Below are 23,861 nucleotides of genomic sequence, written 5' to 3'. Positions count from 1 at the left end.
GAGTTGGAGTCAGAGTAGAAAGCTGATGCATACTGTAAAGGATCTGTACTAAACCTTGAGCTCTGGAAAGGCATATCAAAGACAGGAGAGTATTTTGTTTTTCAGATGTTAGGTTTCACCAAAATTAGAGGGGTCTTTCCAGCTATTGGCACTAAACTGTAGAAAAAAATTAACCATGGGCATCACCTGGTCTTTTGCAAAATGTGCTCATTCAGGTTCATCTCAAGGCAGTGGTTTAATCCCATGACTTTTCCATTAGTAAAGCTCACTAAGCCAAGCTACCTGAGCTAGAAGACATAGTAACTTCTGTACATAGGAGGAGAAAGAAAAATCTTTTCCTTTCTGAAGGGCTGTAGGTTTCAAAGCTTCATAAAATAGAGATGGTCAGCCAGAGATTTTATCTCAGTATAGTTAATGAAGTCTTGGCTCTGTCTCCCAAAGCAAAAAGATCTTGGCCAGCTCAAGGGGCTGAATGTACGGCTTCCATTTCACAAAGTAAGGCTAAAAAGAACCATTATAATCTACCTTGATTTCCTGGGTAATACCAGGGTATCCTTACCCTTTGTTCCTGTTCATGCCGATAGGTATTAGCAGGTGATTCTGATGAAAGCAGTACAAGGTTAAGAGCACAGTAGTACATAAAAAACCTGTTGATTTGTACCCCCCAGATAAATAGCAAATAAAAGGGGCAAAGCAATAATGACCCTGATAAATGTAATGAGCCTTTCATACCAGGCCCATAAGTAGCACTTCTCAAGTAGCAGTGGTCAGTAGGTGGAAGATGCATACATGTACTGTACAGGGAGAGAAATGGTGCCACCTTTTAGTTACAGGGTGGAAAATTACACACATCTATCAGCCTCAAACTATCTCAGGAAGCAGCCATATCACTGACATGGAAGACTTATGGCAAATGTAGTTGCAAGGGGAAAAGAACAGGCCAAGTCATCAAGAATGTCAACATTCTGTATTTGCTAGATCCAGGAGTGAAGCACAAGCCAGGAATCTGTAAGGGGGCATGTAGGACACACACATGCCTGTCTACCACTGCCACAGGTGTTCTGCTGCAAATTATTATTAAAAAAATAATTTCAGTAGTCATTAACAATTTCTGTTATTGCCAAGGAAACAGTGCTGCAGGAGACTTTCTCTTCCATCAGTGTCACAGGTACAAAAGCCCAAGTGAGGCAAATCCGAGTTGAAACACACGTTAATGGGGAATCACCATTCATTGCTGGCAAAAGAAGGAAACATCCTTTTCCAACCCAATTGTGGACCATAATGAAACAAAAGCCTTCACATCCTTTCTGGCTTTGAGGTAAAAGTCTTTGCCCCCTGCTTTCTCCAAATCATTCTGCACATTGAACTTTGCTTTGCTGAATCTTGTATTCTCCTAGAGGAGCAGATCGCAGCTTACTCACTGGAGGCAATACAGAGTACTAATGACAGTTTTGGAATAAGAAAATTGGAGATACTGACAAACTTGCAAAAAAAGCAGAACAGTGGAAAACAGCTGTGCTTACTGACTATGCCAGTCCCAGCCCCTAGTGGTTTAAATAGAGAGGCTTGTGTGTATACTTGACATTATCCTTCAGCAAAGGGTGTCCGACTGGCATGGGTTTTTTGCACCACTTAGGGCCCCTCCTCCAGATGGGCTTTGCTGATCTGATGGACCAGCGGGTCAGATACCTGTCAAAACACAAACACATTTCAGTTTGAGACTGATCAGTGAGAAAAGGTTCCAGCTGAAGCAGGAGCAGGCACTGTTGCCTTTGCCTCCCCACATGCCTCTTTATAAAAGGAATAACCATGAGCAGAGCTCCCTCAATTCAGAAGGGACCATGAGAAAGGAATTTTTGTTTGTTTTGGAACTTCTAAGCTGTACCTCTGTACTGAACCCACTGGCACCTGCTTGACTTCCAGTCTCACAAAACAAATCAGGTGTAGTCTCCAGGCTGCTGGCAAGTTGTCCACCTGTAGCTAAACTGGAGTGCCAAATCACTTCATTGCAACTAAGTCGAAGACTGAATGCATCCAGCCTCTATGGGATGTGTTATTTCAACAGCTGGCCTCAATAAGGTAAACTAATTACAAAGGCTAAACTCTGTGAGAAATAAAGTCTCTAAAAAGGGATTAATTTACTTTTGGTGGATAATCGATTCTGCATGGGATGGGTTTCTGGCCTAGTCTTGTATTTTCATATGTCCAAATTTGCTTTAGTGTTCTCTGTATAATACTATTGCAGCTTACTGGTGCAGGATGTCAGAACTTACAGTGTAAGAGGTACTAGAATGCAATTATCATCACAACTACAAATCTCTGTGAAGAGCTATGTCTGGCAAATACCCTCTGCTTTTTTACCATTTGAAGTTTTAGACTTGGCTTTGCAAACAAGCAGGGGATTTCAGATCCAGAATCAGTTACTGGAAATCTTACCCTGTGGCTGGGTGGCCTGGAGTTTTGTTAGGCTTTAAATCTGTTGCTACCAGTAGAGAGGGGAATAGAGGTCCTTAGAGAAAGAGGAGTCTTTTCAGACAATAAAGATCCAAAGTAAAACCCTAGCATAATCTGCACAAACAATGCTCCAACAAATTAGAATTTGGAACAGACTGATAAACTTTGTGCAGCGATGTTTGCATGCCTCTGTTGAGTAATCCCATAGTCTTAATGTAACCTCCATCAGTCATCCTCTCCCCAAACAGCTTTGTTACCTTTTATTTGCATTGTACAAATTTGAGATATTAAGAACTTTGGACAGAGACCATGTAATGCATTTGTTTCAAGGCATTTGGCACATTCCAGAGAACTACAAAGAAAGCTTGCTATGCCAGGCAGCTACAGACTATATAACAGCAGCCTGTTTTCCTAGCACTTTTCTTCCTCAGCAATCCTGAACAGCACAAATTGAAAAATGAATCACATTTGGAGGTTCCTGCCACTGAAATGAAGCCATTTCCAAAATGCTTTGCTTTTGCTTCGAGGAGTTTATGATAGTTAAAACACCTAGAAGCAACAGCAGGAGGGATCTGGGAGACAGCATAGAGCAAGATCCAGCCACTTGTTCTATGTGTGCATTAAATTGGCCCCTTTTGACCTTTAATGTTATGCTAGTGCATTAGTGGAATCCCTTACATAACAACATCAGGACAGGAAGTAGGAGAGACTCTCCTGTCTCTAATTTCACATGCAAGGGGAGTTCAGAGAGACCAAACGCAGGTCATCAGTTTGGAATCTGGCAAAGAACCATGGCAAGGCAGCTCCTTTGGGAGAAGCGGTAGGGATATTAGATGGGCACATGGAGCTAGGTCCTTCTTTTCATATTCCCCTTGCTGCAGGGGGAGGTCTGTAGCACAAGTTTTGGTATTGCAAGACTGCACTTACAGCAAAGGAGGAGAAAAATCCCAAATTGTTTTAATGCATCACTGTGCCAAGTGCAGTTCTGGTCATGTGTCCAGATGCTTACGGGAAAGTGCTCCCGTGATAATAAATGATCTCACTGGGAGAGAAGTGAATGCGTGAATGTGAGATACACATCAATGCTGTGTGCAGGTTTAAACAGACAGTGGCTTTTTAAGAAATCCCTCTGTTTCTGGGGCCGGGGGGCTGGAAGTGCACACCCCAATTCTGCATAGGAAGGAGGATTTAGTAATGGCCTGATTTTAAAGCTTTTGTTATTTCTCTTTTGAGCAGGTCTAATCCAGCCCTCTGGTCCAGGCTTTTGGCTTCCTTTGGGGACTGCAGGCTGGGGCTTTTCATTGTTAGCTGAAACAGACATTTGGATGCCTTCCCTTCCTGGAGCACATTTGCTTTTAGCGCTTTTAATACTTGCTTTGTCCCAAACTCAAACTTGTCCTATTTTGTTTGCTGCCTCTTTTTTTAATTTTTTTTTTTTTACCTTGGTTCAGCAGTGGCAGAAGCCTGATGCCTGGGAGCAGTCAAGTCTGAAGTTCCTTTTTCCTTTTCCTCTTTGACTAACCCCAGTTCGTACTATTTCACAGATTATCTTTTTTCTGAGAGTAAAAATAATCCACAAAACTCACATATGAGAGCTTCAAAGTCCAGCACACAGGACTTTTCTGCAAACTCTGCTGTCCATGTAAGGTAGTATACCCCCTCTAGCCAAGTCACCTGACTTTCCATTGTATCCAACCACACAGTTTGTCTTGGGGAGTTTTTATAACAACCTACAAACACACACTGGCAGATGGTCTGAATTTTCTCAACCAGCTGAGTGTTGTCAGGATGGAACTTCCATGTGGATGCCAAATGCAGCTGGTCCGCAGTCTCCTGTTATCTCAGTATGCAGAGCTCTCACTCTGGACAAAAGGGGACAGAACTGCCAATCTCTGGGACTGGCAATGCACCTTGGGGCTCTGCTTGCCCCCTTGAGTATGGTAGGATCCTGGGGAACAACGAGAATCCCCAGACTCCAGCTGCATAAATGAGTAGTTTGGATAAAGTGATGGGAATCTTGGTGGGATTTTCCTGATGGGAAATGGCAAGCTATAAACAGGATGGAAACAACTATGGTTAGTCACCTGCAGTCATTGCAATCGCCTGAAATCTCTGTGGCACATGTTTCCATGGATTTTATTCAGTAGGCAGGAGGGCCCCAAAGCCCTTCCAGTCAGAGGCTGCCACTTAACCCCTAGGAGCAGGCACAGGGCTTCCATGTGCTGGGTAAGGGAATATACCCGTGGGACATACCTGTGGGGCAACTGCAGTCCTGCATGCAGCCCAAGCAAAGGCCATGTTGGTGCAGTTCAAGGCTGAACTTCTGAACCCTCACTGAACTTTTTCAGTCTGGCTTTTGTTTGGATTAAGAGCAGAAAGCAGAGGGCTACAGTCTGCAGGAAGCACTCGATCAAAGTGCTGGCAAGACTGCCTCCTCCCTGCCACATCCCTTCCCGTGACACCCCTTGGCTTTGCTCACCTGCAGCCGCTCTGGCTCTTTGCTTTTGAATTCACATGCTATGCACAGCACAGTTTCCATGCAGATTAGAGAAACCACATGCTGCTGGAGTGAAAAGCCAATAGTGAAACCAGATTCTGCTCCCAGGGACGAGAGGAGTCTACAGAGCCCGAGAACTTTGTAATTCATGAGGAGTTCATGTGGAACCTGCCTCTTTCCTAACACATAGCAACTTCTTCAGTTCAGGTGATGGAAGAGCGATTGACTTGGATATTATCTGTGCCAAGTTCTGTTCTTCCAGTAGGAAGCTGAAAATGGAGTGGTAGCTGAGCACTCAAAATCAAGTACTCCATGATCTATAGCACCTCTTGCTGACAGAGCCCAGACTCGGGGAACCTGTGACATCCCTTAGTCCTTCTGGAAAGGGAACAACTTCAGAGTGTTGTGCTTTAACCAGTATTTTAGACCTGCCAGAAGAAAATAAGTGCTATATTCACATTAAGAGAGCATCTAGATGCTGGCTTGAACTCAGTGACTGTTCTGGATAGAGTGTTAGTCCACCCTATCCATGCAACAACCTCCATGCTGGAAAGAAAACTGCTGAGCTATTCAGGTTTCCATTCCTGAAAGCAAGGATAGAAGTTTGTTCTGCAGCTGTGCTTGACCATTTCCCAAATGGTTCTGGTGTCTGGTGGCTTGCACACACATGACTCTGGAATATGAGAACAGTCTGTCACTCTGCACGGTGCTGGTGAAATCCCTGAGAACTTCCTTGGCCACATGGGCTAGTGAAAATATTTTGTTGCTGCAGCACTTCACTGGAGCATGCCAGGCTGGAGCACAAATGGATGCAGAAATAACAGCAGGAAGTTATGAAAGGGAGAATTCAGGCTGAGGATGAGGGAACAATCCTCAGCTGCAAGACAAGTTTGCTTGTGGAATCATCCCTTGCAAACAGTGAAAGCCCCAGACTGGGCCAAACATGAGAAAATGAACTGTAGGGAGTAATTCTGCATTGATGGGGGTAAACTTCATTGGTTTTCCATGTCCAAGTTGTGCAGACAAATGATATGGAAGAGAGGAGGAGGACAGTAGACTCAGGAGTTTATGGATGATGTGGGTACTCCCATGGCCATATTTCTTCAAAAGCACCCATAGCTAGTAAAGCAGTTAAGTGGTAACATTCACGAGCTATCGTTGTCAGAAACAAATCAGGCAGAAAACAAAAAGGCAAAGAACTAAAGTCCAAAAAATGAGAAATATCGTGGTAAGTCTCACCTGGATAGTGTCCCAACTGCAGGGGGTAGAAGAATGAGCTACGGAGTGCTGCCCAGTTGAATTCTGACCACAAGGTGTTCTCATGTGTCTCCTACCACCCCCAGGACCACACAGCTTGGCTCAAACTGGCATTTCACCTTCATGTTATACCTTCTTCTGCAGCTCCTAATCTCCTCCTCTACGTTACATTACATCCTGGATGGGTGATCCCATACTGTGCTAGACAGCTGGAGACTGAGAACAAGGCAGGATCTGCAGGCCGCTACTTCCCAAAGCATTCTGCTCTTCCTCTTGCATTCCAGTAGTAGAAACAGGATCAGGAGATGGGGTGGGTAGTGGGAGGCCAGCTGCCAAGTGACCCAGTGCAAAGCAGGGAAATTCTTACCTCTCTGCAGAGAAATCTGGGGCATATAGGAGGGAATGTCCAAAGTTCATACAACGGAGACGATAAAACCACTTCAGAAAATAGAGCAAGGATTCTGCTTTTTGGAAAACATTGAGCAAGCACCAGAAGAGCACATTCTGGAGGGGCAGAGCAGGCAGAGGGCTTCTGGATGATAAATCCACAATTCACATCACTAGATCAATGGCAGGGTAGCACCCCTGACCCTTGTTAAAACCAGACAGTTTGCTGATAGTTCCATACGGTGGCATGTTACATTTTAATCTCAGCTAGGTGATAGCCAATGCATGCCAGACACTTTGTATTTGAAGCAGGCTCACTTTAAACAGGGTGACCGTGACATGGGCCAAATATTCTGGCCAAGACAGCCACACGTGCAGCCAAGGAAAAGCTGAGGAGCAGCTTTTCTGGTGCTCTCAAAAGTATACATTAACGCAGCTCCTCAGCCCGTCTTTATGTACTTCCTTAGCACCTTTGCCCAGGAGCCACAGAGCTTCTCCTATGCAGCTGGCCTGTATATCATCTCAGGGGCAAAGAACAGAGACAAAGCAGTTTTTCATCAGGCTGGTTTGTCCCTCTTTTGGCAGCAGATGAAGCTGCTCTCAAAAATACTGACACAACCTTGGAAGAAGCCTGGCCAAAGGAAGCATCAACCAGAACTTTACCAGACTGGAGAGAAATGAAAGGGATTGCTCATCCAAATGAAGTAATCTGCCAGACTTCTGCCAGGCAGGGGTTGCTGCTCTGAGTCTACAGAACATCCAGAGAGTCTACATGCAGTAAGTGAATGCTCAGGTCTGTATTAGAGCAGAGGTGCTGGGCTCTGACTCCCACTTCAAGTTACACTCCCCACAATGAATCTCCTTCAATCTCTGGTGGTGTGAGCGGAATCAGTCCCTAAGGTTAGCTTAGGCTTTCATCTTGGTCCTGCCAGACACTGTCACTCTAGCAGCTGATGGTGTAGTCTAATGTCAAGAGCTCTACCATCAGCAAAACATTCTTCAGCTCAGTGTAAGATTTTCTGTCCCCAGATAGTAGGAATCCTCATAGAAGTATGTAGAGTAATATCTGTAGTAGACAGTGACTTCTCAGAAATCCCTCCTTCAAAAAAGTGAAAGATTTCTCAATTCAGAGTGAAGAGTTAGACAACAGATCGCTTACAGGGGGGCAATGAAAGGAATTTCAGGGCAGAAGGGGTGAACACACAAAAGAACAGATAAGACTCTGAGAGAAACGCTGTCCTTCAGCAGGGCAAAGCTTATTGTCAGTCTTGAGAGAGACTATATGCCTCTACAGTGCACTGTCTATTCTTTTCACCTTGCACCTTCCTATTTTAGAACAGTATAGCAGGAACTGTCTTCTGTAAGCAAAGCTTTCTTCCATGTGCAATGCAAGCTCCTGATGGCAAGAGATTAAGTGCAGATGAGTGAGGGGGAGAGACAGCAGGAATGAGGACATGTGACTGGGAATGGACTAAATTCTCAGTATACTGGATACTACTAGCCACCTGTGAGAACTACCAGTTTGCAGCCCTGATAGAAGTTTGTCTCCATCTCTGTTCACTGGCTTGTTTCCGCATGACTACTTTCTTTTGACCAAGGAGGACCAGACTCCTGCAGAGCCAAGAAAGTGACGCCTCTTTCACCTTTGCAAGCATCAGTGCACAGCACTGGGCATGCTGCTGCGCCAGAATCCCTGGTTCATTCACAGATCACATTAAAGGTCCCTCAAGCAGCTGGTGACAATTCAATAGCTCCAGCATCTAAAACAGGGGCACTTCAGTTTGCTCCTGTACTGTGGGTGGTGAGGGTTGTTTTGGAGGGGATGGGGTGCAGAAGGGCATATTTCAACACCACACTCAGAGTAGACCCACTGGTGGAGCACAGAAACAGCCATCACTGCAGGCAGAGCTGGAGAGCACAAGGGCTGGTTAAACTGATGTTAAAGAATGTACATTACCTGTGTTCCTCTCTTGAAAGAGCTTTAACAAGGGGCCCAAGCATATTATGAGGCACCTCAGTTTTTCCCCATTGGCATTCCAGAGCTACGGCAGCAGTGCAAAAAGGCACTGTTACCTCTCATTTAAGCAGAGAGGTGAAGATGACTAGAACAGCCAATACAGTGATCCCAAGAAGAGCTGAAGCTCAAGGATTTGGAAAATACATCACTTACTTAACTGTGCAATGTACTGCCTGCTATAATAGGCTCTCTGTAGATCCTGTTGATCCCTTCTTGAACTGGCACTTAAAAACCCAGACAACACAAACACAGTGAAGGAACAGGCTAAGTTAGGTGTGTAGCCCTGATATTATGCTAGACAGGATTAGAGAATGATCTGGTCATGTCCTCATGGCATTGTACAAGGCAGCTTGTTCCACTCAAAAGTCCCAGCCCAATTCTGCCCCTGTCCTCCCATCAGCTCACTTGCATTTGGCAGCACCACAGGTTGAGTGGTTCCCAAATTACTACAGACTTACAGAAAGCTTTAGAAACAAGTACAGAGGCAAAGACAAGGTAAGCTTGGACAAGTCATTTATGTGGGAAACTTTTGGTAAGAGCTTTGGCTTCATTCCCCAAATAAGTACTAGTTGAATGTCTTCAGCATGTACCCTTCAGTCCTCCCTTCAGGCTAGAGGAAGGAAGCAATTTGTATCTCCTGCCTTATGTGGTGTCAGCTACTGTTCCAGAGAGCAATGCGGGAAATGTAGGTGGGGGTATGCACAGTCAAAACTCTCACAGAACCGCAATGGCCAAGATTTCACAAGGCTCCAACACGCAGAGCATTCCCCTTCCAGCAGGCTGAGAAGACAGTATCATGAGGGACCAGGAGAGCACTCCTGAAGTACCACTGTGCTCTATCCTGGCTCTGGGACTCATTTGTTTAGTTCCAGCCCCACCACCAAAACTTTCAATCCCATTCTCGTCTCCACCCAGACCCCAAAGCTTGCCTACTTCAGTGCTGTTCCATCTCCTCAGCAACAGCTGTGCTCTCTTTTTCTAAACTCTGCTTCCATCCTGCTTGCTACGTTCCCTTGCTGGGAGGAGAAAAACAAGGGCAGCATAGGGAGGGACTAATAATGCAATAGGGAGGGCTTGGATAGTAATCTCCAATTTAAATCTCTTGATTTTAGAGGTGTAGCACACCTACTTTCATGTAGAATGTATCCAGAGGCATCCGTTCTTTGTTCTCACTAAAAGTCTGTGGAACAATTTATAAGAGTCAGGACATTAGATCTGGAGTCCTAGTGTGATGCCAGCAAGACACAAGATTTACCATTTCCTGTCTCAACCTGTTATGCAGGGTTGCTATGTGAATGCTAACCAGACAATGTGCTCCACCCCACAGCTGCTAGATAGACACAGCTACTTAAGAATCCCAAAGACCTGTAAGACACAGGAAAGAAGTAGTTTTCAGACTTGAAGTAGCTGATGGTTACAGGGCTGCATCAAATTTAGAGTCCTCTAATTTGATCCTCACTGACAGCCAGTACGCAGCCTGTCAGCATCCAAGGGACATTTCCAAGAGCTTGCCTCAAATCTCCACTGCAGAGAGTCAGACCTGAAATGCAGGAGTCTCCAGCCGCCTCCAGCCTTGCAACCTAAGCTCTCCCAGCAACAGCCCCATGGCCTCTGGTAACCCCATGGCTTGCTAATGCGAGGTTCATAAACCGCTCTGACATCCCCATGGAAACAGAGTGTGAGGTCATAAACAGGGGATTAGCACCTCTGAGCGCCCAGCACAGTGCAGGAGGCAGCAGCAGGCTTTCCCTTCGCCCATCAAAGGCCAGGGGCCATTCAGGCTGGGGAGGGGGAAGAGACCCTGTTGCATAGGAAGGGCAGGCAGAGGGCAAATCGCTGACTGGGGGAAAAGGGGATGGGGCAGAAGGGAACAGGCTTGCCCCTGCTGGCCGCTCAGCCCCCCACTCACTGCTGGTACCCCTCCTGGGCACCCTCCTGCTGTTGGGGGCCAGGCACCAAAAGCGTAAGAGAGAAGGGAGCAGCCTGGAGAAAAGAAGGCTCAGGGGGGTCTTACCAATGTTTATAAATACTTGAAAGGAGGGTGTAAAGACAACAGAGCCAGGCTCTTCCCGGTGGTGCCTGGTGACAGGACAAGAGGCAATGGGCACAAATTGAAACACAATTCTGTCTGAACATAAGAAAACACTGTCTCACTATGAGGGTGGTTCTCTGGAACAAGAAGCCCAGAGCAACTATGGAAGGTCCATCCTTGGAGATATTAAAAACTCGACTGGACCTAGTCCTGGGTAACCTGCTCTAGGTGACCATGCTTGAGCAGGGGGCTTGGACTAGACGATCTCTAGAGGCCCCTTCCAACCTCAACCACTCCATGATCCTGTGATTCCATGTCTGTGGCATCCTCCTGTGACTGCCCTACCGAGTGTTAGTGATGAGGAGGCAAGTGCAGCTGAGGAAGGGAGGGCAGACTAACATGTGTGGCAGTTTTAATCTTGTGTGGATAAATGGTTTGAGTAAGATGTGGTTTGTCCTTAAAAGACTGACATGAGAATATAATGACAGACCTTCCTTCTCCAAAATGCTGTGAGTACTCTTCACAAGCCCTGTTGCCTGAGGCATGTTTTAACCAGTTAAAAGGAACTGCTTTTCCTCTTCTAATCTATTCCTGAAAAAAAGAGATGTGGAAAGACAAGACTATTCACCTGTTGAGCTTGGGTTTCTTGGGAATATGCCCTTCAGGAAGTGGAGGCCTGTGGTTTGGCAACAAACCTGAAACAGAAAAAGAAAGGTGTGAGAATATTTTGCAGTGCCTCCTTGCCTCTATAACATACAGAAGTTACATTACACCTTGTAAGCCAGGCAACCTAGGTCCCTACTGGGACAGCACAGCAAAAACTCAAGTACAGTAGAAAGGCTATTTTATCTTTAGTCATTGCTGAATGTGCACCCCAGCCAAGGAGAAGCTAGGAGGTTCTACTGTGTATAGAGAGGAAACACACACCAAAGACACAGCCACTTGGTCTCACTGAAGAGGCTTTTTGAGAGGGCATAGGGCACTGGTGTCCAATCAGATTCCATCTCTGTGATGAAAATCTCACTATTAAAATTTTCAGTCCATTTAATTTGGATACAACTCAGGTACGAGGCATGAAGATCAGCAAAATACTCCAACCGCGTCAACCTGGGTCCCACTCTCAGGGTAAAGCAAAAAAGTCTTCACATGGCAGATGATAGATAGGTGCATGTTATTAATGGGGTAGGTCAAGCTTACACTAAATCACGTAATTTCAGAAGCTGGTATTTAATCATTGGTTACTAGAGACTGAGCCACTTCCCAGATCTTTCTGCAATGGTAGACTCATCTATGGGGATAAATGTCTGCTGCCAAGGCAGGAGCCAAGATACACAGAAAGTGGAACAAGTAGTCTCTGGCCCATCATCCTGTCCCAGCACTTGGACCATAAAGAGTTTGCTGGGTGACTGGACAATGACATCTCACTGAGCTATACTAATTGGGCAGGAGACCCCTCTCAAGGGTTCTACGGGTACCCCACAGTAAAGGGTTGTCTCAGGAGGAGGCTACGTACCTGCACGGTGAGCCATCTGCACACAGACAGCAATCTTCCTGTGCTCCTCGAAACAGAGGCCTGTGATCCTTCGTGGCAGCATCCCTCCATCAGAACGGATAAACTGACTCAGCAGCAAGACGTCCTGAGGGAGCAAGAGAAGGGCAAAACCATCAGTGCTACAGCTGCTTTAACTGCTGTGATTCTAAGGTGTTGTGCTGACCCTTGCACTGTGTCCAGAACTCAAAACAAAGCAAAGCAAAACAATGATTCCTTCCTACGCATTTTGGCTGCAGCTTGACAAGTGGCTTTTGCTTGCTGTCACTCCGCCTGCCAGCTTAGCTCAGTAAGGTCACTCAGATGGTCTGAGCCTTCCCCTGACTTCACTAGTGTAAACACATGATGTCAGCTGCAATTCCTGCTACTTCACTGTTGCTTGCTCCAAGATTCTAGCTAAGATAATGCGTCCTAGGTACTCAGGCACAGTTACACAAGACCTACAGATGGATACTGTTTACACAACTTCAAATGCCATCACAGCTGCTATCCAAAGGTCACAGATATGTTAGATCACCTCTGGCCCCCTCCTTGTTCCCTCAGAGCAGGATTGTTCTCTGCCATCTACTCCTCACACTTTTATGCAGTTTCCCATGGTGGAACTTCCCTCATGTCTCTCTGGAGGGGTGGAGAGCAGGAAAATGGTCCAAGATCTTGCACGAAGAAGCTTTTTGTAAGAAAAGAATGTGTACTCATGAGAAAGACCTAACAGGATAAATCGCTGCCTTCAGTCCTTCGACTGTGCGTGCATTAGATGGGGCTGTTACAGCCATGCTGGATGGAAGGAGCACTCGGAGCATGCCAAGGGTTTGTCTGTGATTCAATAATCATTTAGATTACACTGCTGTTGACCTTTCCAATTAAGAGCTCTAGAAATGTAAAGCACTCAATAGAAACAAAATTAAAGGGATCTCTAGGATCAGATAGTATCACAGGACTGGGATGACAAATTTTTAAACACAGCGGCAACAGCTGTTGTAAGAGTGTCCCATTAACTGTACACAGTACAACAGCCCAGTATTTTGATACGTGCTCTACATTTCCACACACAGCACCAGATAAAATGTACCCCTCAGGCCAAGCAGGTCCCCTTGATATGCTGACATCAGCATAAGTTGGCCCAAAGGCCCTCTGGAGACTCTGTGCTTGTTTTTTTCCCCATCTCTTGACAGACTTGCTGCTGGTTGCGAGTTTACTTCTCCACCGCTGTTGTAAACACGTTCATAGTTGAGGTAGCTGGACCATGTGGAGGCCGCCTGCAGGCTGGAAGGGACCTGCCAGTGAGCACCTCCAGAATTCAAACCAGGTACGTCAGCACTTTACACCCCCCCGTCTAGGGCAACAGGCAAGAATGAAAAGTACTTGTTACTTTTCACATTGGGTGACCCTGGCTCTGCCTGTTGCTCACAGATTTGCAGACCTGCTGCCACTCCCCTATCTTTGCACTTTTACAAAGAGCTCCCTGGAGCATTCCTAGCTTCATTTACTGCCCTTGCAAAAGCAAACAATCACAAGTGGATATAAAAATGAATATTCAGAAAACCTAGCTATCTAGGAATTATACGCCCACCCTCAATGCACAAGACCAGCTCAGCTCTGAAGCAGGCTGCTGGAATTCAGTATGGCTTTCAGGTAATGACTGATTCTGACAGATGCTGCTGTACAAGTGCTGCAGTAAAAACCTAGAGGTTTTTGGTTTGGGTTTTTGTGGTTTGTTTTTGTCCTACCCGCTCCCTGCCTTCAATCCCACCCTCACTAATATCATCATGACACACAATTTCCCTCTTCCCTTACCTGGCTTCCTTTCTACCTCCACTTGTCTACAATGCATGTGTTCAGACTGATTTTCAGATCCAGCTCCTTTGAAAACATGGCAGGTTAGGCAACTTCTCGCTGATACAAAATGACTTATCAACCACCATACAGAGTGATGTTGTATCCAAAGAACAAGAAAAGCACAGCTGAGCAACTAGCAGCAAGCTCCTGAGAGGCCATCTGTGGTTAAAATGGAAGTGAAGTGTTCTCAGCCCAGCTAACACATGGCCTTGCTAATGAGAACAGTAACAACGTGACCAGTTGGTGCCAGCTGTTGGTGGAAACTGGATGGAGGCCAGCCAAACTGTCCAAGGGCACTGACTTTCGGCCACTCCTGAAATGCACTGGATTGGATTCAGGAAACCAGAGCAAGACTCCATCCCCGTTTTTCCTCTTTAGCCATCCAGTTCTCCAAATCACCAACAGCTCAATTTGCCATTTAGCACAAACATATCACTTCCTTAAGTGAAAAAGGGCTGTTCAGCTCCAAGTGCCTAGAAAGAGAAAAACTTTCTAGACTTTTCTACTAGCCTGCTGCATTACTCTGTGGGAAAGAGGAAAAAGGGAGCTGATGGCAAGTTTGAGGCTGTTCCAGTCTTTGCAGCCGTGAAATCCTAAGTAGGCCACAGGCTCTTGTGAAGGGTGTGTGTGGTCCAAGTGATTTCTCATATTACCACCATGCCTCAAGGAGTCACAGGCCTGTTATCAAGTGTTTCTGTGCAAAGGGGGGAGGTGGGAAGCAAAGGGAGATAGTCTTTCTTTTTCTCCCTCTGGAAAAAATCAGGAAAATCCGTTCTCTGTTACCACCTCTGACCAACAGTGTCACCAACTGACCAATACCCTTGTGTGGCAGTAATTTCTTAACTGAAATCATCTATGTCCCAGCCGCTGCAGCTCCAAATTACACTCATGCCATTTGGCTTTAAATGCTGCACACTTGACAGAAGATTTGTCCATTTCTGAAGATCCCCACAGTTAACAGGCCAGGTGCCTCTCCCAGAGTACTCGCACAGATGTGTCTTACCACAGGGAGAAAGCAGACAGGTACAGCCAACTTTATGGGGCAGCTGTGGAGGGAAGTGAACAAGTATGTGGAGCAGTCAGAGAAAAAAAAATGTCTGGCAAGTTCTCATGGTGCCGTCATGTTCCATGAAATTCACATTTTGTGCTAGTGGACAGCCAAGCCTGTAACCACGGATTTGCTTTAATCACTGGACAGCTCCCACGAGGCTGGACCCAGATTCCCACCCCTGTAATCTGCAGCATTTGATGAAAACAACTTGGATTGAATTAATCTAAGGCTAATAGGCAAAGCTTGCAGTTTGGTTTCCCCTAATTGCTGCCAAAGCAAGATGACATATTTACTGCCTACTCAGATTAATGATGTTTGAAGTGGATAAGGGGGAAAACGAAAAACAAGTTTAGCCTTCACCTCTAAAAGGGCTGGATAAACTTGCTAAATGAAACACTATGTACAGCATGTTCTTGTGAATGGATGGCAACCAAAATGCAGAGGTATCTCTGCATTTTAATATCTGCAGACACTTTGAAAAGCAGGATCCTTGACTGCTTACATGCAATTTCATTAAAACTTTCATTTACTGCAAGAAGAGTTCTGTCTGTGTAGCCAAATTACTACTGGACTGTATCAGACAAGTCTGCCAGTCGTTATTTCCAGTTATACAAGAGTCTAGTTCTTCCTTTCCCCCCTGCTCCTGGGAGCTGTACACCATTCTCCAGGCATTTCGTAACAGGATTGCAGGTTTCAATTTAGTTGCATCCTGACAATGACCAAAATAATTTTTTATCTCCAATGGATGTGAAAAAAATCAACGGAGGTCTCAGTTTAATGGACAGACACACGCAGACCACAAACTGTGGGAATGTATACCTTGGGGTCTGTTATCCTGAGCCTCATCACAGACTAAGGACTGAACTGGCAAAGACAACTGCAGCCCTCCACACCACAGCTGAAGCAGGTTGGAATCATGACCTGCTAGTGCTCACAATGCCTGTTCAGTTGATTAATAACTTGGGAGACATTGGTCCCCCAGTTCTCTGACAGCCAAAGTAACTCATTATGCCACTACTTTAGACTGTGCTAGTTGCACATGACAAAAGGAAAGTCCTGTGAGGTCATATTACTCAGCTCCCTCAGGGGCTAATTCAACACTTCCCTTTTCATAGTACCTCATTCAGTCCAATTACAAGCGTCCCAAGCAAAAAAGCTCACACTTTCCCTTCTGTGCAACTGACTGATCTCAGTTTATCAATCTCAAAGGAACCACTGTGATCCATCTATTCTGATCTCTTACCAAGCACAGATTATAGGTTATGCTGTATGAACTAGGCTGTATCTTTAACAAAAATAGCTGTTCTCAATTTACAGACTTTTAGGACAATTAACCACCAGTGAGTAAATTGTACCACTGTTTAATTACTCACACAGTTAAAAGCCTGCAATTTATTATCTAAGCATTTCAAGATTCTGCTACTCATCACTGCTGCAGCAAGGAAAAATAGCAGAGTACTTTTGTGAAGAAAAGGAAGATCTTATTCACCTTAACATTTAAAAGCCTGGAAATCTATGACTGGTACAAAGCATTCAAACATATAAGGGACTTATTCAAGCAGAAGAGGTGGTCTATTCCAGAACTGAAATTTCTCCTAGTTCTCATCAGACCCACAGAGGAATCCTTCTAACTACTGAGGTAAGAACCTTCTACAATTCTGAAATACCAGTTCACACTGCCCTCTCTAGCTTTTTGTCCAGGTTCTCCTCTGCTCTATAGCAGGAGTACTGGATATATACACCAGATGCATATGCATTCAAAAACTACATGACAGCCAGGATGGACACGTTCCTAGTTTGTCTCTCAGGACCACAGTTTCTTAGGAATGATCTCAGCAATGATTCTCAAGACCTTGGCTGCAGGATCTCTCCTCACATTTTTCTCTTGCCTCCATACTGAACAGTAGAAAACAGGATCTAAGAATCAAACTGAAGTGTGGAAGAAAACTTATAATCTTATTTCACTCTACAAGCACACCTAAGGCTCATGCTTTACATTGTCTGTTGGGACCAACAGCCTACTTCTAATTGCGGAACTCAGGCTCTACAGCATCACATTGTATAAAACTGCTTCTTTGGTTCTTGATAGCACTGTTATCTCTACGTGCAACAGTCTTCTACCACAGACAACAGTAGAAAGTGAGTCTACATATTAGTTTCCAAGATTTAATCCACTCCCATGGCTCATTTCATCCCTGAGCATCAGTTTATAGTTTCTCTGGAGTTGTTAATGTGTGACTTACGGAATGCTTTCTGGAAATCGGTAGAACTACCGTGTTTAATGATGCTGTTGACTCCTTGCATTTAAAAGTCACATAAAACTCTATCAACCTTAAGAAAGTATTTTCCATTGTAAAAGTGATTGGTCTGTTTTGATCACAACAGAATTCAGCAACCATGAAGAAGAAAAGAGCTGCAAGAAATCGCTACATTCAAACATGGGCAACACAAAACAAATGCGATCTGTTTTTGTAGTACTTTCCAAATCTTAATGGTATGTGCCATTTCTCCTAATTTACTATCGTCTGCAAATTCATTGTATTTTTAGCTTTCCCAAATTGTTGGGAAACCATACCAGAGAACACTAAATACTTCCCTCCCCCAACTTATTTCACTGTTTAATACTGCATCCAGCCCGAGTCAGAATAACTGACAACACTCAGATCACAGACAACTTAATTTCTGCAACATAGGCTTTGAAAGATACTAAACTGGTATTTCATTTACATCTCACATCTGTTGTTTCACCTGCCTGGAGTAACTGCAAGTATTTTGTCTGGCACTATTTCTGTACTCATGTTCTTCATAATTCATGAATCATAATTAGTCCTATCCAACAGGTTATTTGTTTTTACTCCTAGCTGATACCATTTAACTTGGAATTTGCAACATTTGATTTACCAAGTGGTAATCATCAGCATCATTCTCCTTCCTCTCTCAACTACTTAGTATTTCACTTGCTATTTTCAAACCATTTGGCGATTCCTGCAAGTGAAGTAATGTATTTGTTAGCTAATTCCCTTAAGATCTTGGGGCTACACGCAATCCAGGCCTGCTGGTCTGCACCTAATTCAATGCTTAAGTTACTTCTGCACCTGTTTTTTCCTGCTGTTTTACATTTGTAAGATTGCCATTACTACCTAGGTATTAAAACATAATTTTTCTTTTGTGTGCGTGCGCTAGGACTGCATGCGAGCAGCTTAGTCATTCTCCAGCCAATGTGGCTTTCAATCCCTTTCTCCTCTCATTAATGGACTTTCTTTCTCACAAAGATTTCTTTTCCTCCATATGCATTTGTGTATCTCTCGCTCTAATCCTACTGACATTAACTTATTCTGAGTTTTCTGTTGCCTTATCTTAGTAACAGCATGTTCCTGTCTTGTTTTCTTCTTTTCTAATTCCAGTACTGGGGTTTTAGCTTGCAAGGGGGCACTTAGTCCTTTTGTAAACTCAGTGTTTGAATGACCTCTTGTAAAGTTACACTATGCATCTTCTATCTCATGCTTCTTATTCTAAGGTGTTCTTGACTGTTGTGCTTTTGTTGTAAGGCATTACAGGATTTCCCTCCCATCTTCTACATTTAGTGTTAGTAATCCTCTCATTAGTTAATAAACTTCTCATTAGCATTTCCTGCAAAAAGCTTGAATCAAACCTATTTTTTCTGTTGTGAGGGATGTACGCACATATGCCCTTCTTCATACCCATTGAGTTTTAAAAGTTATATAAAACAGTTATTACCTTAATGGATAACGACTGTAGTGCTTGAAGACATGTAATTGATCTAGTCAAGTCTTTTGGCCTCTCTGGAATTAGAACAGGCCTGAATCAGTTGACTAAATTTTGCATTCCAGTTTAATTCTCCTGGAAGTGCAATGCTGAAAGGCAGCTGGGCACAAAAGCCTTCTTAGATCAGATGGCCCTGGGTATAATTCCAGACCTCCTATTTGATATGAGCTCATCCTTCCTTTTCCCAGGAACACCATCAGCCAAGGCAAACAATTACTATGTAGAAAGCTCTTGTTATACCCAAGAGAAGCAGAGATGGAGTTAACTATCTTTTCTACACCCAGCAAAAGACAAGAGGGGCAGATTATGCAGTATGTAGATCTGAGAGCAATGTTTATCTATGAGGATGGGGGAACTCTTCTTCATTAAACTTACCACATAATCATACTTATGCTTCAGGTTCCAGCGACAGATGGGACACTGGCCAGAGGGGTTTGGAGGATTTGGTGTCTCAGCATCCTCTATAATTCTCCCTTCAATCTAGGAAACAATTCAAAGGATATAATGATCAGGCATAGTTTAGACCTCTACCTGCACCTGTGACTCGAGGAATACTTTTCCTCCAGTCCACAACATGTTGACCAGTATTGCGCAGATGTAAGCGGCACAGTACCTGCATTATTCAACTCGCTTATATATAGACATACCAAGCACTTTCAATATTCACAGACTACGAGGAAAAGAACAAATCCAAGGGCCATAGAGAACCATTTGGTAAATTCTTGTGTATGTTTTACTAAGTGTAAACTAGTTCACAGTCAGTGTGAAGTTCTTGTATCCACCTGAATTCCATTTATTGCAGTACTCCTTTGAACCACCATGCCTTGAAATTGTACTGGCCCTTTAGCCAAAAGATTTAAAACACATTTTTTCTGGGACTATGAGAATGTCACAGAATAGCAGATGCACGTTTTGGATGAAAACATGCAGGGGCTTGCTAGATTATAAATCACCAACAGGGAAAATTCTGAGCAAAAGTTAAATTTAAGAAAGGACCATTAGGAGATGTCTATGGGTTTTTTGGGTTGTGTTTGGATTTTTTTGTTTGTTTGGTTTTTTAAACACACCAATATTTTATCCAGTTTAATTCCCTGAACAATTCCTTTACGAGATCATTTTATAACCTTTTCTATATCACTACAAAGCGGTGACATCTAACACTCAAGTTTTCTCAGAAGTAACATGCAAAGAGATGTAGAAGGTGTGTGTGGGAAGAACCTGAGAAATTTGTTTTCTAAGTGTAGGTATTTTAGGAATAAGAAGTCTACCTACATGTATGCCTGTCTTTTTTTTGAGGACTTATGAATAGAAGCAAGAGCTATCTCAAATTGCAGCTGAACGGACAGAAAAGACAATAAAACTAAGCCATTTTTTTCTCCAAAATGTTTTGGAAGTTTCCTCTGGTCAAATAAGGATTAAAACCAGATTTGAACACCATCAGACAGCTTCAAACAGTGCGAGCCCCTAGGTGGAATGCAATGTTAATTTTAAGAAAAAATCTGACTGATTTAGACTGAACTGTCAGGTTCTGTGCCTGAAAACCTGGGAAGAGAAAAGCATGACATTTTCTGTAAGTGTGCATGGGACACTGGCACCCAGCTGAACTGTCAGAACTATTTTATACCATGGATTTGTGTCTTTCTTGTCTAGTGATGGCAAAATGGAAACAGGTAAGTTATTTGTAGTTCAAGCACCTCGGTACCTCAAAGAGAGAGAACAATGTCAATTTCTAAGTAAGATTCCTTCCTCCACAAGTAGAACAGCCAGCTTTACAAAAACAAAATAGTAACGATTAATATAAAATACAGGTCAGTATCTAATTTTCTATTAATTGCTAAAGTTATTTTCTGGGAAGCCAGTGTATCTGGTCTTGATTCTTTCCAATCTAGCTTCAGACTGTACTTTGACTGTAATTCCATCTTAGAAATGAATAAAGATTCAGAATGCTATGCCAATATCAATTTTTCTTGAGATAAATTTTAGTGTACAGTTTTTGGCAATTATTCCCCAACTACTGAGTACTTTCATATTGTTAACCCACTCAGTTATTATTCTTCCGTTAGAAAACTAAGAGGGAATATAGGGGCTCTACGTTCTCAGTATGCTGATGAAATCCAGATTTCTCTCGGATTCATTCATCTGGTTCATGTCAAACACTTCCTTCAATACTGATAAAAGCAAGGACAAATAGAAAGATAAGCATAGAAAGATGGATTCAGAAAAGACTGACGTAGAGTTGGTAAGATAAATGGAGTGACCAGAGGATGTGCTGAGAAATGTATCAGCCCTTTGGTTGGTCAATTTACACCATGTATTACAAGATTTTCCTCATCTAGGGGCACTGATGGATCCTAGATTGATGCTAGGATATTATACAGTAGATATATCCAGATCTCCCTTATGTTTCTACAATGGGCCAGGAAGAATTATTTTTCTAAAGGCTCTGCTACTGCAATGCATACCGTTTTTACTTCAAGCCTCAGTTAATGTATTGGGACTTTGCAATTATAATTTACAACCCCTTTGAAACTGAGTGCAAAGTACAGCAATCCACTGTGTGTGTTGTGTTGGTGTGCACACTCCCCGCTTGTTTTGGTTAAAACAACTTCAGGGCATGCTTGCAAGCTCTTCTCTTCAGGTCTCTGGTCAAAGATTAGTAGTCTGACACTTCAAGAGAAGAAAAAGAGACATTCCATCACACCTACTGTCACACCTCAAACTTATTTTTGTTGACAGTCTTAGAGATCTTGCCAACTGCCATATTCTATTATATATCTAAAATATAACTAACCTGCTCCATTCAGGTTTCAAACATGACAGTGTCCACTAATACAAATATGACAAGAAGGAAACTCAGACTTTCAAAGGCATGAACAACCAGGTTTTGCCTGTTTCATCAGCAAGCAAAAAAGTCTGTCCTCTCCTTATTACTTATGTATATATAGATTAGCATTTAGGTGCACTGTCTTCTAGCTATCCTCAAATAATTCCTGCTCCACTCTTCTAATCATACTTACACATTTCAAAATATCTGTACCACCTGGCTCCAGCCAAGGCATAGATTGCTACTGGCATATGTAATGTGAGCAGAATAATGCAATCTCCTTTCCCCTCCCAGTAATTTCAGTGCTTCTTCTACAAAATGACAATTTGGTTGATAAAGTGCAACAGATCAGACAGTGTTAATTAAATAAAATTCTAATTCTGCTGCTTTGGTCTTTTCCTTCCTGTCTTAAACCATAGCTGAGAAAATGCTGTTCTTTATTAGTTACTTCAGAACTTCTGTTTTATTTTCAGGAGCAGTTTTCCTTTAGTATTTAAGGGCTTCCTTTGACAATACCCTTTTCACTGAAAATTTTTTCTTACCAAGTGCATTACAAGATGCAAGCTTTGCATCACCTGCAGTCACTATGGCACCGTGATTAACAAACATAACACAGATCAAAGGCAAGCAACATGTGTGGTACCCAGTCGGTACAGAGCCATCCTGTGATGCCACGGTGTGTTGCCGGCCCAGGGTGAAGTAACAAATCCACCAGACAAGTCTCCTTCGTGCCTGCCCACACTGGAGATGATGCCAAGTGTCACTACTTTAAAAAAGGAACCCATCTGAAGAACTGCCTCTTGTGTTTTGGGTCCCAAATGCCTCTGGTCGCGGCTTCCAACTTTACCAGGGGTGCAGGGAGGGGTTTGGCGCTCATGGGTGGCTCCAGCAACAGGGTGACAATCCCGACCTTCAGCAGCCAAACCCTCCATCGCTTCCCGCCACGTGCAACACACTCCTTCTTTGGTTTTGCCCTCACACCCTGAGATGCCTTTCAAGCAGAAAAGCGACTTTTTTGCCCTTTTATTTTTCTTCTTGGGGGGGGGGGGGTGGTGGCGGGGGGCGGACACGGACATGGACATAACGGGAGGCTGAAGGAGGGAGAAGCGACAGCAAAGGCAGCTACTGAGGAAAAGGGGTACAGAGACTTACTGTGGTCGTGTTGCCTTCAGTGACCTCCACAACTGCAAAAAAAAAAAAAAAAAAAAAGACATAGGAGGACACAATGAGACTCATTCAGCCTAAAAGAAACAGTATCTTGGGGGGGGGGGGGGGGGGGGGGTGAAATACAGCGAACGCAACCGTCTCTTCCGACCGCCGTGAGGCAACGGGGCGCGGGGCAGCCCGGGGCCAGCCCTGGACTCACCCTCCCGGAGGGCTCGGGTCGGCGGCGAGGCCCAACCATTTCCAAAGAGCCCGGTAAACAACCGTCTAAGGCCACCGCGCAGCAGGCTGGGCGCCGCCATTTTGCCGTCGCTGACACTGCCGTCACTCCCGCTTCCGCCGGCGGGAAGGCGGGCTCTACTGGCGACATTTTGATGCGCGTCTCTTCCGCGCGCTTGTCACCTGATGGGGAGGAGGAGGCGGGACGTTGTTATTCCCCTGCCCAGCATCTTCCCCGTGGGGTGTTTTTCCTTATTTTTTCGTTTGTTTGTCTGTTTGTTTTAAGGTTTGTTGTTGGGTTTGGTGGTTTTGTGGTTTTTTTTGTTGTTGTTATTTGGTTTTTGTTGAGATTGTATGACCTTGGGATGGAGGTGAATCTAGAGGTAGTGCTGGCTTTGTGTTATGGAGGCCTGAGCTACACTCCTGCCACAGCTCCTGAATCTCTCCTGGCTCTTCAGTGAGAGGAAGAACAAGGGGTGGTTTAGCTTAAACTATGTGGTGGAGAGGGTCCTCTGTTTGGATGGGCTGTGGGGGGTGTTTCAGGGGGTGTTTCAGGCCAGCTGTGGGGTGCAGGGAAGGGGCTTGTTTCAAATCTGTATCTGCCAGGGATGCTAAGGTCAGTGCATGTTCCTGCACTGACTTTTGTGATTTGGCAGGTGAAGATTTGAAGCAGCATGTTGCCAGGCTGTAAACTTACTCTTGTAACCAGTCGGTCCAGTTTAGATGCTTTCCATTTTTGTTTTAATATTACTTGCCTTTGACAGGTCTTGGGTTGCTTGTAGGCTGCT

General features: G+C 44.2%; 1 protein-coding gene across 4 annotated transcripts; it reads right to left on the bottom strand.

Moving 5' to 3' along the window:
- Positions 1 to 948: 948 nt before the first annotated feature.
- MRPS18A (mitochondrial ribosomal protein S18A) lies at positions 949 to 23,205 on the bottom strand. 4 transcript variants are annotated; one of them, XM_041128599.1, is made up of 7 exons: positions 23,057 to 23,205; positions 22,843 to 22,874; positions 19,242 to 19,346; positions 12,158 to 12,281; positions 11,273 to 11,339; positions 10,627 to 10,694; positions 3,868 to 10,152 (listed from the first exon to the last, which is right to left on the bottom strand). In XM_041128599.1, the coding sequence occupies exons 1-7, from the start codon at positions 23,154 to 23,156 to the stop codon at positions 10,046 to 10,048; spliced, it is 603 nt and encodes a 200-aa protein (XP_040984533.1). In that variant the 5' UTR covers positions 23,157 to 23,205; the 3' UTR covers positions 3,868 to 10,045. The 4 variants fall into 4 exon arrangements, with proteins under 4 accessions (XP_029891721.1, XP_040984533.1, XP_029891720.1 ...); XM_030035860.2 differs by having other exon boundaries at positions 3,868 to 4,503; XM_030035861.1 differs by lacking the exons at positions 3,868 to 10,152; positions 10,627 to 10,694 and adding an exon at positions 949 to 1,689.
- Between the last annotated feature and the right edge of the window lie 656 nt (positions 23,206 to 23,861).

This window comes from Aquila chrysaetos, chromosome 13, assembly GCF_900496995.4.
Source record: "Aquila chrysaetos chrysaetos chromosome 13, bAquChr1.4, whole genome shotgun sequence".
NCBI lineage: Eukaryota > Metazoa > Chordata > Aves > Accipitriformes > Accipitridae > Aquila > Aquila chrysaetos.
This window is presented reverse-complemented; position numbering and strand designations above follow the sequence as displayed.